General features: G+C 38.4%; 1 protein-coding gene across 3 annotated transcripts in view; it reads left to right on the top strand.

Annotated features, from left to right (window-relative positions):
• The window catches only part of LOC121315149 (colorectal mutant cancer protein-like), a 146689-nt gene that overhangs the window by 43123 nt on the left and 84872 nt on the right, over nucleotides 1–18694 (top strand). Inside the window, exon 1 of one of the 3 annotated variants that reach the window (XM_041249142.1) lies at nucleotides 3617–4264. The exons of the other annotated variants lie outside the window; for them this stretch is intronic. Within the exon in view, the coding sequence (XP_041105076.1) occupies nucleotides 4208–4264 (57 nt within the window). The 5' untranslated portion in view covers nucleotides 3617–4207. Of the gene's footprint in view, nucleotides 1–3616; nucleotides 4265–18694 lie in introns of those variants that run through there. 3 annotated transcript variants of the gene reach the window in all.

Below are 18694 nucleotides of genomic sequence, written 5' to 3'. Positions count from 1 at the left end.
CCCTTTTGTACCGTCAAACATGAGCCCTTGGTTAAACAAGTGCAACCGCTCCTCCAGTCCGCGGCCGCCACATCGTTTCCCTTCTGGGTTGATGATTTAGTGTATCATAGCTCCACCCCCTTTCTAAATGACCGCCTTCCTTCTAACCCATTAATTGGGAATTAATTGTCTGGCTATCCAGTCCAGGGCACTCTGTTCCCTTTACACAGCACCCTCACAGGTCGCGAGAGAGATTTATCACCAAAAATCATTCTGTCTCTCTCATAAAGACATACAAGTTTTTCAGGCAAACATTGCTTCAATTAATAAATATTATAGAATGACTCTTTCCATTTTTATGTTCTCATATGCCTAATAGTAACTTCAAAGTGAATGTCAGTGAAGTAATATTCTTTAAATTAAATGTAGATCTTTGCCTTAAACTGGTAAAATGCATTTTAAGATATACAGCGTATTGGTTACGTTATATCTTGATTTGTCCCAGTAAGTGAAGAATGATTTTAATTAAAACTATGGGGCAACATTTTATTGACACGAAGCTGTCAGTTTTCAAATGAATATGTTTTTATTTGTAATTTTGTAAATATACAGTGCCTGGAGTTTATAATTATCAACACTGCTTTAAATATTTGTGCTATGTCTGTGGGGGGGAAGTGCCCTAAATGTTCTCTTTACTTAAATGTTACAGTAACAACTACTCTAAAAATTGATATGTTTTGGTGGATCAGTGGTTAATCAATTGAATATGAAGCCATTTTTCTTGACGTCCTTGCTCTCCATCGAATCAAGCTGGTAGTGGAATGTAAAGTCATGGCTTTTCTGGGCCTGCTACAGTATGAATTAAGCCTTGTTAGTGTCAGCCCAGTTTGTAGTGGAGAGATACTCGCATGAAAAATAAAACTAGTTACTGCTGATTTAATGCTCAGGGAGACTAAAGCTGACTTGCTGGTGGATACTGTATTGGTTTATTCACTGAAGACTTCTTGTTAAAACGTTTGTCTTATTTTATTGCTAGGTTGCTTTTAAGTGTTAATGTATGTTTTAGTGTTTAAAAGGTACGGGTGACAATGGCTACATTTATAATGAAAATCGTGCTATTATGCCAGACAAAGAATCCCTTGACACGGGCCTTTTTTATTTTGGCAAGAGTTTACAACAAACTTCTAAGTTCTGCACCAGTAGGTGTCATTTTATGGTAATTAAGGCTGGGCTATGCCAATATTTCATATAGAATGCATCATAAGAACGTACTACTAATTATGCACACATTGCATTAAAAGGGTGTTTTACAATGACTTTGTAAGATTTTATAGTATTAGAAATGTTTCAATTTGCTTACCTAATCATGGCCATCTGGGTTTACAACAGGTCTAACTGGAGCGTTCTGCTGGTCATCTCTGTTTTCTGTTTTTTTTTTTTTTTTTTTAATATATATATATATATATATATATATTCAGTAATGTGCTGTGCTAAAGTTGTGCCAATATGCTCCCACTAACAGCAGTGACAAATTAACCATGCATACGCTGCTCGAAGACACTCGTAGAGACGACTTGACTGCTAATATTATACATCAGATTCCTCTGCATTTTATTTAAAAAACTTTTAGTATTATTGAAACAAAACTAAAAACAAACACAACGCATTTCGACACAGTGTGTATTCACCAGGTGTTGCAGCTTTATTATATATAAAGGACACCAGTCAATCCAATAATTAAACTAGTAATTGGATAATAGCCATATACCTTATTTAAAGTAACAGCTGACAATTTTCACCTGCCCAAGCATTAATTTATTGAATTTATTTTTTAGAAGCAATTGTTAATCAATACATAGTGTAATTATACAATATACTGAAACACTAATATATTAAAACACTTTGAAATATAGCATCATGTTCTTCTATATGTTACAGATCATTTTAGATAGATAACTTACACAGTTCTTCAATAGTAAAGACTGGAAGACATTGGCAGACATTGGAATGTGATTATCAACTCCAGCCACCTAAAGATTCATGCTGGCATACAAAGATTAAATATCTAATTAAAAAAAAAAAAAAAAACATTTAACGTTTTTAGAGATATGGATTGAGATCTAATGTTTCATTAAGTCTTTGTGGTTCCATAGACTATAAAGTATAAATCCAAAATGACTCTCTCCTCATTAGCATTAAATATGTTTTTTAAACTATGTGAGTTAATATATGGTTACTCAGTATTTCGACAATCACAATCGCTGTAATATGAACTTCATAAAAAAGGTGTCTGGTAAACGATTCTTAATGTAATCCATTCATTTTCAAAAAGGCTATAATGAATGTAATTATTGCAAGGTCAGTATTTTGTATTAATGTTTTTCAACAACAAGATTTGGTGCTATGAAATAATGAAACTAAGCTAAGGGTTCGTTGATTGATATGAATGGGGAGCTCAGACTAACCTTGTTGTGAAATTACTAACAATGTGCTTTGAGTAGGTGTTGGGAAGTCCAACATGTAGTACTGGACTATTCTACAAAATCTGTTGTTTGAGTGTAAAATAATTTGCTGCCTGCTGCAATTATGCATATGACTGCTCATTTTGTTGTGAAGTTTGTTTCTAGTATACAACGTTATTTTGCCCCGGGATATTATGAGAAGAAAGGTGCTGCATAACCTAGATGTAGTGTCAGTTATCAAAGGATGACTGAAGTACAGGGTAATTGTTGTTGCTTTAATACCAATTGAACACTAAAAATATGTTTTAATATGTTTAATACAGTGCAAACATACTCAAATATAAAGGCTACAAAGTTACTACTCTAGTATACAGTCATAAGTAGATCAGGATAAACAAGTGCACACTACTATGTACTGGACCAATTTCAATATCTCAGTGGAATACAGCACACATTTAAATACTGTGATATGAATCTGCAATTAAGACTGCCTGTTCTTTTTTAAAACTGCATATTTTAAAACGAGAAACAACTACCTTAATTGCTTGTTTTGAAGAACTGCTTGCATACAAGTTCTCGCATGCAGACACACACCTACTGACTAATGCCAAATGAGGTTTATACTTTCCTGTTAGCAAAAAGCAAACCGAGGGGAGAGAAATAGAAAACAAACTCAGAAAACTTTATTAATTAAATATTAATTAGACTAGTTTTGTACAGTTTTGTTCAGTATTTATGGGTCCTGTAAAAAGTATGAGGGTGAATTTATGAATATCCCAGCCTTTTGTTACATCTACATTTATTTATTACAGATTTAATAAAATAAAAAGTTCTAGTTTGTAAACAAAATGTCTGCTTTTAAAATGCAAATAATATGAATTTAATTAAGAAAACCACACTGCAAGGACAGATTTATACCCTTTTTAGGCAAAATTGGGATGGAATTATGCCATTTGCAGCATTTTAAAAATCAACAACTCCCTTCAGAACGTACAGAGAATACGGTACAAGTTGGTGGTGGGGTGTATTCTAATTGTTTGGCATGCTAAAATTAACTCTGAGTAACATACCACTGGTTGGATGGTACCGCCCGTTCTGTGCACCTTCGAGCCAGCTGCGGGACAGCTGTGTTTGATCATAAACCACCTCCAAACTCCAGACGGGCTGAGTGTGAGAGAGAGAGAGAGACAGAAACTTCAGCAAAAGAGAATAAATCTCCATCAGTCTGGAACCATCTCAGCTGGAAAGGTTACTGATAACACTGCACAAATGCAAGGCTTGCTGAATAGTTTACCATACAACTGAGCGCCTTTTGGGAGGTGCCTTTTAAAGACAGCCAGCACGTTGGAAACAGAAAAAAGGTTGCACAAACTAAAGGGGAGGTACAGAGAGGCTCCGACTTGTTCTTGTGGACTTGAGCAGTTTCCCTAAGCCAGCCACAACATACTGAGAGCTGCAGCTGCTGTTTCTTGTGCTGTGGTGCTAATGAGGTTCAGTTCAGCAGCTTCTTTGCTTATGCAATAAAAATCTGCTGGACCAATGCTGGAGGCTATACATCATTGAAGGCTTTATTTGTTTTGGGGAGGTTTAGGAGGCAAATGGGGGAGGCTTTGGAAAAATGGTTCGCTGCAGTGGAATGTGGATAGAAGTGGAAGCTGAGAGCAGCTGGAAGTAGTGGTGACTGGTTTCTTTTTTTTCCCCTTTCCTTCCTTAAATCTTCTCCTCTTCTGATTTTTGGAAACTAATTCCTTCCGAAAGCTGGAATCATGAACTCAGGAGTTGCTATGAAATATGGGAACGATTCTTCGTCGGACATGAGTGAGGTAAGCAGCAGTATTAATGGGATTGGACTTTAAAGATTTGAGTGGTGTTTATACAGTGCAGTGTGTGTGTGTGTGTGTGTGTGTATATATATATATATTATATATTATATATATTATTAATATATAAATAAAAAGATTGGCAGGAAAAAGCCTAAACTACACCTCCCAGTGTATTCATGTGGGTTTGACAGCTAAAATGATAAGCCAGCTGCAAAAATAGTATACAGTAAAAGCAAACTGAAAAAAAAAAAACTAATAAGATTTGTGTAGGTTTGTATTTGTGTTGTCAGGAGGTTTGAAGAAAGGAGGCATACTCATCACTTACATTACTGTTATCTTAATTGGGGGAAGGGACAGGAAGTCAGATCTGTGGGGGAGCTGAGACTGGATTTTGAGGATATACTTGATATTTATTTCCTTGTCCATGTATGGCTTGAATAACTTCATACAGTACTGTCACAAGGACGGCCGAAGTGGGTGACGACAGACCAGAAACAGGAACTGACTCCGCACACAGCTGTTGAAATGGTGAAGGCGCTGATGCGCAGTTTAATAATGAACAGGCAGAAAATAAAAGGTTTGTAACAATACAAAAACAGAAACAGGACACGGCACTGGTAGCCAAAATAAACAGACAAACACAACGGACTAATACTAAACAAAAAATGCGGTGAGCAGATATATTTTACTATACGTTATTATTATTGTTATACTTCTTATTTCCTCCGTCTCCAATCCCGTTCTCCACTCACCGAACACCCAACCGCGAGTATGTGAAAACGTGCATCTATATATACTGTTGTGCTGGGATTCAATTACTAATTAATTATTCACTTGAATCCCAGCACATGAATTAATAAAGTGCAATTCCCCGCGCTCACATATTATTACATTTTACTTGCACGTGAAGTGCTGTGCAATCCTCATGCCTAAATACACATATACATTTTAAACACTCGTGTTACACAGACCCATTTATATCCTGTGTACCAGTGACTATACACCAACATTTAAACACACCACACGCAACACATAACAGATAATATACACAGGGACGGGCACTTTGTCACATATACCCCCCCCCCCATGCAAAGCACACATGGTCAATGGCCACCTCCCCCCTTAAAAGCCCAAAAGTCTCGCACAAAGTCCTTGGCCAGGACCAGAGGCTTCCAGGGGCCCACAGGTCGTAAGGCTGTCAGCACCAATGCTGACAACGGGGTGGTATACTCCTGCCAGGGTAGTCCTGGCAGTGGAAAGGCTGCTTGGGGGGTGGTCTCCTGACCTCCCCCCTTCTTCGGAGCTGGCAGCTCCCCTTGGTGGGGCTTCGACCACTGTTCTTCCAGCAGGGAAGAAACTGCAGTGGGAGCAGGTCTCCTGACCTCCCCCACGATCTCCGGCAGCGAAGAAGCTGCACTGGGAGCAGGTCTCTGGACCTCCCCCACGATCTCCGGTAGCGAAACTGCTGCAGTGGGAGCAGGTCTCCTGACCTTCCCCCCGATCTCCGGTAGCGAAACTGCTGCTGGGTTTCGTTGTCTCCAGACCTCCTCCCCCTTTTTTGTGGCTGGCAGCTCCCCTTGGTGGGGTTCCGGCCACAGTACTTCCAGCTGTGATGCGGAGCAATGGGCAGCCCCAGGCGATGCGGAGCGGCGGGCAACCCCAGGCAATGCGGAGGCATCCTTAGGCGATGTGTGGCAGGCATCCTTGGGCGAAGCGTGGCAGGCATCCATGGGCGAAGCGAGGCTGGCATCCTTGGGCGAAGCGAGGCAGGGAGTCAGGACAAGCTGGGGTGCGGGTGTTGGCCCTCTTTTTGGCCACTGCAGCCGGGAAGTTCTTCCCTGTGCTTCCCTCAGCAGCCACTGCTGAGGACGGCCAGCATCTAGTCCTGGTCCTTCTGGTGCAGAGAGAGGAAGCTCCTGCTCCTCTCCCCCTGATGGAGGTGGAGGCAGAGGAAGCTCCAGCTCCTCTCCTCGTGATGGTGGGGGAAGTGATACCAGCAGGTATTCACCCTCTGCTGGTGGACGGGGACCCAGCAGGCATTCACCCTCTGCTGGTGGACGGGGACCCAGCAGGCATTCACCCTCTGCTGGGGGACGGGGACCCAGCAGGTATTCACCCTCTGCTGGGGGACGGGGACCCAGCAGGTATTCACCCTCTGCTGGGGGACAGGGACCCAGCAGGCATTCACCCTCTGCTGGTGGAGGAGGCAGAGGCAGCTCCTGCTGCTCTGCTCCTGCCGATGGAGGTGGCGGAGGCAGAGGCAGCTCCTGCTGCTCTGCGCCTGCCGGTGGAGGTGTTAGTGGCGTGTAGTCTCCTCCTTGTTAGAGGGGACTGGTGCGGCTCTCCCTCACTTGCAGGGGACTGTTGCGGCTCTTCCTCCCTTGCAGGAGACTGGTGCAGCTCTGGAGACAGCGGTGGGACCTCTGCCTTCCTCTTCCCCTTTCCCCTTCTCTGCCACCTCCTCACCTCCTTCTCCTGTGGCAGTTCCTCCTCTCCTTCCTGGTAGGGGCAGCGCACCACCGGGTGCCCGAACTCCCCACAGGCAAGGCACCAGCCCTGGTCCTCCAGACCACCGAGGAACTCCTCTAGGTCCTGGCAGCCATCTCTCCAGTCCCAGCCTTCCATGTTTTTTTTTTTTTTAATTTTATTTTTTTCCAAAACTACAGTCCCTGCCCTGGTCTTAGTCTAGGAGGCGTTGTTAATCCCATGTATGACACCACGTGTCACAAGGACGGCCGAAGTGGGTGACGACAGACCAGAAACAGGAACTGACTCCGCACACAGCTGTTGAAATGGTGAAGGCGCTGATGCACAGTTTAATAATGAACAGGCAGAAAATAAAAGGTTTGTAACAATTACAAAAACAGAAACAGGACACGGCACTGGTAGCCAAAATAAACAGACAAACACAACGGACTAATACTAAACAAAACATACGGTGAGCAGATATATTTTACTATACGTTATTATTATTATACTTCTTATTTCCTCCGTCTCCAATCCCATTCTCCACTCACCGAACTTTGTCACAAGTACCCAAAAAGTTTATTTTTGGATAAATAATGTAAATCTCTTAGTAACAAATTACTATGGCAAAAGATGCTACCTCAGTTGGCATACTTTAATTATTTCAGTTATTAGTCAGTGTCACTAACTGAATTAATAGCTTGATGACATCTTAAGAAGCATTGAAAATATATCATAAAATACATTTTTCTTATTTCAATAACATCCGAATCCAGTCGTTTTCTAGCCTGTGTTTTTCATGGCACAATAAGTATACCATTTGTGAAACACCTGGCTGCTTAAATTCTGTTTGCTTATATCATCATGTAATCATGTAAGCCTCTGGCTATCAAATAATTGTTTTGTTAATTTTCTCTGTTGGGGATGTGTCATGTAAACATTACATTCATGTTTCGGGACTAGAGGTAGGTAATTTGCATTTCCATTTTTTAAGACAGAGGGATAGATGGATGAACAGAATATTTAAGTAGACAAAGCAAAGATCGCTATCGTGGTCAGAGAATGTATTTTTGTTCTAGTAACATTATGCAATACATACAGGCTTTAACTGTTCTGTTAAACAAAATATATGGGGAATATACTCTTCTGTTGTGAAAATTTCAGTGGTACAGGGTATCTTAAACAGGCAGAACACAGGATCTCAATATAACATATACATCGCATCTCAAAAGATGCCAAATATTTTTATGCACTGGATACCCTTCCCCACCCCCCTAAAAAAAGTAGCCTAAACTTCTACAAAACTCAACAAACTGGTTGTACACTTTAGGAGGGAAAATGTTATCTGTGTGTTTAATTTATTTGTCTATTTATTTATTTATTTATAGCTTTCCATGTGTAGATTTCTTGAAGCATAGTTCAGAGCACACTGGTGATTAATAAATGTTATTAAATCAGAAAACTGTAAAATGATTTACTTAAGAGTCTATGATGCTGTCAGGGTATATAATGACGCTCAGCAGCCTTCTAATGAAAAATAAGAGAGGACTATATAACCCATAGATGATATTAAAATATTTCCAGCTGTTAGAGAGACATAATTGAAAAATGTCTGTTTGGGAAAGTTAATTTAATGAGGATAAATAGCTGTGCAGAGGGGCAACGTTAAATGTTTCCTGGATGCACTCGATGCTTTGTTTTCAGTTACTGTTTTGAAGAAGGTCACATACATTAAAATCCTGACCTGACACATTCTCAACCATTTCTGTTTACTTCCATGTGTCCAGTCATATCCAAAGTGTATAATACTGTATTAAAACACTTTATTATTTAAAAAAAGACAAGACCCATGTATATCAAGGTCTATAGTGCATAGTTGTTGGTGTTCCAAAGAATGTAGGCACACTTTTTTCAGTCCTTTCAGATCTTGATACATAAGAGTACTTGCCGACTGCTGTAATAAAACAAATTTAGTTTAAAAAAAAAAAGTCGTCAATATTGCTATTCATAAAATGATCTGAGCAAACAGGTGACTTTCGCAAAGCATTTTATGAATGGGTGTAGTCGTTCAAGAATGAAACTCTGCCTCTTTTCGATGACATCATCATCATTATTAATGTTTCCTGGGTGGTGTCGGTAGTTGTTGCAAACAGAAAAACGGAATCCACTGACAGTAGCCTACTAACAAAACCTGAGTCTGCAGCCGCCAGTCACGGGCAGTCTGCAAAACCTGTTTCTGATGCCCCTGTCACGTCTGCCATCAACGTCACGTTGTATTTTCATTTTGTTTGGCAATGCTGGTAAACACATTTTCCATATGCACACATAAAATTTCCATTCTTAACTGCAGGACCAAACCCCCCCCCTCCCAAAAAAAAAAAAAACACTGTAGCAGGACGTTTGAACTGTAGAACTGCAGGACTGTAATAATAATAATAATAATAATAATAATAATAATAATTGAAAACTTTAAATGTTAATCTTACAAATTCTCAACGTATTATTATTATTATACCCCGCTTAAAGCATGGAATCAGTCGGTCGAGTTTATGTTTATGAATCTGTGAAATTTTCACACTGTATTTCACACTGTACACAAAATGGATTGTTTTGTGGTGCGCGAAAAAAAAAAAAAAAAAGGCGCACTGAGGCTCAGTCATCCAGTGTTTTTTGCATTACCAAGCTAGCCCAAATTTCCCACCGACTGCATCAGCAGCACTGGTATACTGTATATTGTAATGCTCCATGAAAGTAAACAGGTTCACACAGGCAGTATTCGTCCAAACTGTTTATTGTGAACACATGTAAAATAAATTAAAAGAAAAGGACCGCTGTCACCCACGGATCACGGCAAATAAATAATAATAATAATAATAATAATAATAATAATAATAATAAATAATAATAATAAACTGTCTATTCTGAATCTCTCACTTGCTCGCCACTTCACATCATTGTTTCAAAATGATTAGGCCAGAGAAAATGTTGTGTAAGTATTTATTTATATTATTAAACATTTTCTTTTATAAAAAGCTACAGATGTGTTTTTTTTGTTTTTTTCCCCCCAAAATAGGCAGTGTTAATCACAGTTATGTCAAACCTGTATAACAGAGCAAGTGTAGTAATAAAATATGTCTTTTAAAAAATTGTCTAAGGCTGTCGTTAGTTTAGACTTGACTGTAGAAAGCGTTCAATAACTTCTAGTTATCGACAACATTTTGCTGTCATTCACTCTTCTGAGTAGCAGGTTGACGCTAAAGACTGATGAAAGCTTTATGCTAATAAGGTAATCATTAACCTTTCATTCAATTCGTTAAAAACATGCATTCATAGATGAAAATCGTTGGGGCTTAACGACACATCTGAATGATCTGTTTTGAATAACAACTGCTGTTAAATAGGCAGCTGTGGACGAAATCCGATCATGTACTCCTGTTTTCTTATTCAGGCAGGTGTTAACCCTTTATGATTAGACCCCATTGTGACTAAATTTGAGAGATTATCTCTTAAAGGATTGTACTGTTATAAAGACAAATAATATACACTTACAAGAAAACATTGAAGAACATGTAGGGAATTCAACCACAGATATTTCCAATATTTTACACAGGATAAAGTTTAAAAAAAAAAAAAAAAAAAAAAAAGAAAGAAATTAGCAGATAAGGCCAAGAAAAAGAATGTGTCAGTGTTGGCCCTTTACTATTCATAAAATATGGTATCAACTGTATTTATGGGTACATGTTTCTGAGACATATTGCATTGTTTCCAGATAATTCCAGACTGTCATTGTGTTGGCTTCTCAATTCATGTTTTAAAGACTTGAAAAGACGGCTTTATACTGAAAATGACTAGTTATATTTTCTACTTTATGGTCGTTGACACCTTGATTTACTGTTACAGTGAAGGGCAAACTCTCAACCAGCTCAGAAATAGAAAAAAATTAGTGTTTTATGTGAAGAATTTAGTGCCACTCGCACATACAATTTGAAAACAGCTTCTGTGTAAAAAATAAAACAATGCCCTATATTTTCATAGTGATAGATTACTGTTAAAGTAAAGAAATAATTTATTAGTCAGCTTCTTAGTTTTATTGCTGATTCCCTACCATAGATATTTCCACAACCACTTGAAAAAGCTCAGCTTTTTCTCATAAGATTAACTTCTTAATAGGGAAGCTATCTTGAAAGAGAGTGTGCTGTGTGGGTTTTAAGTACACAGTGTACTTTTTAATGTAAAGCTCTTGTCTAGCTATGTGCTGCCCTGCTTGCTTACAAATGATTTATAATACAGGGAGAGGTTTACCAGAACACTTAGTATTATTTTAAAGAAATAAATACAAACATAAATAAAAATAATAACCAGTGCAGTCACATAGATTCCTCAAAATCCCATAATAAGCGCAAGGTTGTGGTGAAATGAAGATTGGTGCAAAATCAACACAGTTACTGTGTTCACCTTGTATAGTGACAGACAGACAAACATGTAGGTCAGTTAAATATTTAACAGTGCAAATCATACTATATACTGTACTTTTATAATGGAAGATTGGTGCAGAATAAGGGCAGTCCATGTTCAAAGTGATGTAATATGAAACTGATTCTTTTAAACTGAAGTGCTTCATTTCATGATGGATGTTCTCAATGTTTTGACAAGTCCTTTGTTGTAAAATGTAGCACCAAACATTCCAGGCCACCCAGGAATGTTAAAACTTATGTTAAATGATTCCAATGTGCCTGTTACAATAGTAGGTATCCCTTAACTCTCCCTATAGCTCTTGTCAGGGTTCTTATTAATAAGGTTTGTGAAACTGGGGTTGTAGACAGTAAAGCCCTCTACTTTATGTCATGCATTCATCTAATGGTCGTTGCTGCAACTCCTGAAAATGTTTTTGGGGGGGAGGGTTGGGGTTCGGGACGGGACAGAAGTTGGTTTTAAGTACATATTCATGTTGTGACGAAGTAACCTGACGGATGCATGGCTATAGACTTCTTTTCATTACTTTGCAATACGTATGTAGGAGTTTGATCCCACAGAAGAAACTATATATACACTACCGGTCAAAAGTTTTAGAACACCTCCATTTTTCCAGTTTTTATTGAAATTTACGCAGTTTAATGTCTCAATGTACTCTGAAATTAAAGCATATAACAAATAAACAATTGTAGATAAAAAAAATAAATCATAGAATCGTTTTGTTTAACAAAATTTAATCTAAATTTTTGACTCCTCAAAGTAGCCACCTTTTGCAGATAACAGCCGAACACACTCGTGGCATTCTTTCTACAATGGAAATTAAATATTGTTCGGAATGTTCTTCCCAACACTGTTGCAGAAGTTCCCACAAATGTGTTGCACTTGTAGGTTGCTTTGCTTTCACCCTTCTGTCATGCGTTTTTGATCTGGACAATGTGACACTGTCACACACACACACACACACACACACACACACACACACACACACATATATCAAAGGCTATAATAAGGCAACAGCCCATAATGCTTTTTGACAGCCATACAATTCTCACAATATTGACAAGTGGGTTTCTGTGGCAAAGTGGTGAGTGGATACAAGTGAGTGCAGGTAAAAAAATAAACAGATAATTACTTTCAGGTGCAGGGGTGTTTTATTTATAATAACAATGTCCAGAGCCCTAAGGCAAACACCTGTAAATAAACAACACTGGAGTGATACAGCGGTGTGTATTACTCGTAACTCTAATCCCCGGCTTTGACCCGCAACCAAAACTCCAGGTTTTATAGACAACCACACTAAACATGAAACACAAGACAGTGAGTGAATTTAAGTGCTAGTGGTGATTACAGTACTCCGTGAAATGTTGGGGTGAAAAGTGATGTCTTGGTTAATGCTGGCTTGTACTGCAGCTCCGGTGTTACTGATAGTATAAAAAGACAAACAACAGTTACAGCCGACACTTTACAAACACAAAACAAACACTGATGGTTTTCAGCAATACTCTTTCTCCTTTTAGATTAACTCCAACCATTTGCATTTACAGCCATGTACTTTGCTACACACCTATTTTATACCCTCGCTCATGACCCCTTGGTTAACGAGCGCATCCGGTCCTCCAGTCCGCGGATGCCACGCCGTTTCCTGTTCGGGTCACTGAGTTCGGGTACCGTAGTGCAGCCCCTTTTCTAGCTGGCCGACTTCCACCTACCCACGGGAATAAAGTGCCATGCCTTTTAGTCCAGGGTACTCTGCTCCCTTTATCTAGTACCTTCTCAGGTTGGGAGGGAGCTCTAACACCAAGCGTCGTTTGATCTCTGTCACAGTTTAAAACACAGTTCCACTGACACTTCTAAAGGTGTGATCAATACTGTTCTAATGACAGACATATTAAATGTGCAACTACTTTTGTAAAAAGGTATTTTGAAGACTAGTTGCATTGCGCATGTTATTCAAAGATGGGCCTTCAGACCAGCCTATTTTTTACAACAGAATCCACGAACCGCTGCTTTGCACCAGAACTTATTTAAAGTATTTATTTATTTATTTATTTATTCATTCATTTCCATATACATTTCTCATTTAAAACAGTTACTAATCCCATGGCAGCAGTGGTTGTGCAGGTCGAGAAAAAGGGATGTGTGAATACACTGTGCTACCTAATGCCACATTTAGAAGGTTTAATACTTTTATGAAACCTCACAGTCACTTGGGTATGTTACTGCTGTATGTCATATGCAAATCTGAGAGGCTTTATTATAAACTGTGCTCATTTAATTCAACAGAACTCTGTTTCTTTATTTTTTTCTTGAATTCCCAAGTCACTCATACTGACATGGATACTTTCTGTGAGAAATTGATATGCAATATTCAGCGCATTGTCCTCTGCTGTTTAAAAATTATCATTTGTTTGGATTTTTCCATTAACTTTTGACATGTATACAGTTGTCTCCTTGCCTTTACCCTGTGGTGCTGAAAAATGAAGGCATTTAGTGTTTTGTAAGCATCCCTGCAGATTTTTTTTTTCAAAGAAAATGTCGACTTTTTTTAGAATTAGTTTCACATTGAAAGCAGTGTTCTATGATTCTATAGCTCACGTTTTTTCTAGTATTATACTATTAAAAATGTTTTGTTTTGTTTTTTTCATTTAAAAAAAAGTGCAATTTGGGATTTAACCTCCTTCACAATGGGGCCCATTGTGTTTGATTCACAACAAATGTTCTGTTAGCCATCAGAAGAGGTACTCTAGAAGCTTTAGAGTACATTATTTGGCACCATTTCCACACATTTCCACAAATTGAAGAATACAAATCCATTCAATTCAGTTGGATCATAAGCACATCACTCTGCCAGTACATTGGTCAGTGCCAAATGGTGAACATAAACATTCCAGTCACATCGAACACCAAGTTTCAGTTTGTGGACTAGAGAACAGATTGCCGTCGCCAGGTGTTGCAAGATAAAAACGTCTCTCTGCTGGTTGCAACAATGTTTTTTGGACACAGTGATTACTGGATAAAAACTGCATTGACAGGAGAAGACTACTAAAAAATGAAAGGATCTTTTTAAAATGAATGTACTTTTATTTGGACGTCACTATCCTTTTCTAGTCAAAGTGGTCAACCTTTCCATAGTATTTCTGGTTTTCTGCATGAAGGGCATAGTACCTACACATAAGAAACTTCTGCATTCATCTTTTTTTTTATAGCGGTGCAAATGAACGCACAGTCAGATTTCATTAAGCATGTTTAAGTGATGATATAAATTTATCAGAGTTCACATTTTTATTATTAAAGTTCTAAAGAATCTGGATCAGCTACTGTAGTCCTGCTTTAACCCTTTGCTTTCCTAATGTTAGTAAGGAAGTTGTAGTTAATGGAATGCAGTATTATATTTATAGATTGTCTTTTATAAGTCTTGATTCACAGTAACTGGTGCCTTTAAATTACCATAAACGTCTTTTTGTAAGGATTCCAGACATTTCCCCAGGATATCCTGAATTTAGATGTTGCATCTGGTTTCTGGCAAGCTCGTGCTTCTGCCCATTGTTTACTACTGATTGGGGTGGAGGCACAGAGAGGCTAAGTGATGTGTTGAAGGTTATACAAAGAGTCAGTGGATAGCATGGGATTTGAACAGAAAAACTCTTGGCTCATAGACAGTAACTACAGTATTACACTACCAGATTCCACTACTTTCAAATTTGTTAGAATATTTGAGACAGGTGCCCACAGTTAATCGTATCTCAATTGTCCATTCCTAGTTTACCTGTTTGCTTATTAAATATATGTTAGACATTGTAACGTAGTAAAATCTTAATACCCTAAATAATTAATGCTAGGGCAAACAGGATTTTCATGTTCGGATATTTGCTCATAATTTAAATATTTGTTCAGATGTTCGTTCGTTTTTCAAAAAGTAATAAAAGCCGTTATATTGCTCTGAACGCAGGCAGAGACAGCATAGCAGAAGGCGGTGTGGCCGTGGCCCCTGTGTGTGTGCCTTTTTTTTACAGCAAGACCTTACAATATGTAACACATATCTCAGGAGTAAAGAATAAGTTGCGTAGGACTTAATTTACTTCAGTGAATTAACTACAGAACAAAGGATGCCAAATAGCAGTTCAAGTTAAACGTTGTTTTGTTTATTGCCTAAATAAATAGCACATAAAGTTGACAATGCATTTTATTTATTTTTTTCATTTGTTTCATTCCTTGCCATTGCCGTTTCTTCACAGTAAACAGTGGCCATCGACATGTTTTCATAAAGTAATAACATGAGGTATACTTGCGCCTTTTTGTAGCTGAACACGCAAACAAAAACTCAAATTTAACTCAAAACACTTCAGATAAAACAAACATGGCAATGCCATTATAAAGTGAAGGGGAAAAAAACTCACCTTTTTTGTTCTAGTTTATCAAATTCCACATAACGAAGTCACAACAAATTATATAGAGTATATACAGTCTATATAAAGATCACTACATAGCATTTTCAGGAAGTTGGGTACTATTTAAGTGAGACTTTTCAGTCTCATGAGATTCTGGCTCGCTCTAAAGCAGCACAACATTTATTTGTCACAGATCGCTTTCCATAGCGATCCCTAAGGGTGCGCGCATAATCTGGTTTGTTTGCTTTTTACTGTCTAGAACTTTAATAGAGGCTTAAGAGCTGTTGTGTTAAGTCTGTTATATATATATATATATATATATATATATTATATATATATATATATATATATATATATATACACACACACACACACACACACACACACACACACACACACACACACACACACACACACACACACACACACAGTGTCTATAGTAAGTATTCACCCCCCTTGGACGTTTTTACAGTTTGTTGTGTTATAACCCAAAATCTTAATTGTTATTTTTTTTCCCTTTTGATTTACTCAACCTACTCAACACTTTGAAGAGGCAAAATAAATTTTATTGTGAAACAACAAAAACTGAAATGTCTTGGTTAGATAAGTATTCACCCCCCTGAGGCAATACTTGGTAGAACCACCTTTGGCAGCAATTACAGCTGTGAGTCTTTTGGGGTAAGTCTCTACTAGGTTTGCACATCTGGATCGTGCAATATTCGCCATTCTTTTTGGCAAAATTGTTCAAGCTCTCTCAAGTTGGATGGGGATCATTGGTGGACAGCAATCTTCAAGTCTTGCCACAGATTCTCAATCTGATTCAAGGCCAGGCTTTGCCTGGGCCACTCCAGGACATTCACTTTCTTGTTTTTAAGCCTCTCCAGTGTCACTTTGGCTGTGTGCTTGGGGTCATTATCTTGCTGAAAGGTAAATCTCCGTCCCAGTCTTTAGTCTTTTGCAGACTGAAGCAGGTTTTCCTCAAGGATTTGCCTGTATTTAGCTCCATCCATTTTGCCCTCTACCCTGACAAGCTTCCCAGTCCCTGCCGATGAAAAGCATCCCCATAGCATGATGGTGCCACCACCATGCTTCACAGTAGGGATGGTGTTACCAGCGTGATGTGCTGTGTTGGGTTTCTGCCAGACGTAATGCTTTGCATTTAGGCCAAATAGTTCAATGTTTGTTTCATTGGACCACAGAATCTTTTGCCACATTTTTTCAGAGTGTCCCACATACCTTTTTGCAAATTCCAAGCAGGATTTTATATGGGCTTTTTCAGAAATGGCTTCCTTCTTGCCACTCTTCTATACAGGCCAGATTTCTGGAGTACCTCAGCTATTGTTGACACATGGACAGTTTCTCCCATCTCAGCCATGGAACGCTGTAGATCTTTCAGAGTTGTCATTGGCCTCTTGGTGGCTTCTCTGACCAATGCCCTTCTTACCCGGCTGCTCAGTTTGGGAGGACGGCCTGCTCTAAGCAGATTCTGGTTGGTGCCGTATACTTTCCACTTCTTAATGATTGACTTGACTGTGCTCCAAGGGATATTCAATGTCTTTGAAATCTTTTTATACCCCCTCCCCTGATCTGTGCTTTTCCACAACTTTATCCCGGAGTTGTTTTGAAAGCTCCTTGGTCTTCATGGTAGTATCTTTGCTTTGAATACACTACCCAACTATGGGACCTTACAGAGACAGGTGTATTTAATCTGAACTCATGTGAACCACTTTTATTGCACACAGATGGATTCCATTTAACTTATTGTATGAATTCTGGCTCCTTAAGGGAGGCAGAACCGCCTCCAACTTTTCACAGAAAATATATGTGTGTGTGTGTGTGTGTGTAACATTGTTTATAGCACTATAATATAATAATGTCCAATTAAAATACAATTATTGGCTAAAATTTAAGAAAACCAATATTTTAACTTAACCCTAGATTCAACTTTCCTAAATTAACAGCAGTGTTGACTGCTGAGAAACCCGTGCTTACATTACTAGCAGTGCCAGATGGGGTTTTGGCCCTGGAGGAGTTTTTTTTTTTTTTTTTTTTTTTTACAAAGGGAGGCAAACCTCCCTTCTCCCATTAAACACAGGGTCAGCGGTGGCACATTGTGTGATCTGAGCATGGGTTTTAATTGGAGGAGACAGTACCCCCACTAGTAGATTAGGTGATCTGAGCACAGGTTTTAATTGGAGGAGCGACCCACATCCTCCCACCCCCTGCAAAAGGGCTGATGTAATGCAGTTGTATGTGCAGTTAATGAAATCACTTTGTTTCTTGTGAAGGCTTCAAATTTGAAATGCAGGATAACGCAGTTGATAGGGTGATTAAGACTCTGTTTGCCACGCTAGATTATACTGAACAAACTCAAGTTAGAATATGAAGGGAAGCCATAACCAAAATTGAATTTGCTACTGTAATAAGAACAAGTCATTTCATTTGGCAGTAGAGCATTACGTTTGAGATTACATATTTGAAGGGAACATATACAACTTGAATTGTCACACATACTGTACAGGACAGGCAGTTACCTAAAAAAAAAAAAAAAAAAAAAAAGTGACGTTGCTGGTTGTTGCTATGGTAAGATGAGACGCAATACTGTTTTTTTTGTTTTTTTTCCCCACTAAGCAAAGTTATCTTACGAATACAGTAACAGCTTTTCAGACTGTTAAAAAGGACTTTTACAACTAGAAAATCCTCAGCTAAAAGGCTTAGAAATATAAGTAATTCCCCTGTTGTCCTATTCTTTTTTCTTTTTTTTACTGTAATGACTGAATAGAGAAACAACAAAATAATTCATTTTGCTTGGAGTGGAAAAAGATGGTAAATTAAATCAACTGAATTACATTTTTTTTTAATGGTAAAAACTGAAATCAGAAAATAGTAAAAGGGATTTCATAGGGCCCTAACTATTACTTATGAACATGTTCTTACTTTAACTCACAGTCAGTGTTAAAGCTGAAAATCATGTTAGAAATCACATAAAGAATCCCAATTTCTGTAATGCTAATAATACTGAATACTGAAAAAAAAACAACTTTGTTTAAATGTTCAATGTTATTGCAAATGTAATCCCTTTAGAAGAGGTTAGTGATGGCCT

This window comes from Polyodon spathula, chromosome 1 (genome assembly GCF_017654505.1).
Source record: "Polyodon spathula isolate WHYD16114869_AA chromosome 1, ASM1765450v1, whole genome shotgun sequence".
Taxonomy (NCBI): domain Eukaryota; kingdom Metazoa; phylum Chordata; class Actinopteri; order Acipenseriformes; family Polyodontidae; genus Polyodon; species Polyodon spathula.
Note: the sequence above shows the minus strand (reverse complement) of the source record. Positions and strands in the feature narration are given on the sequence as shown.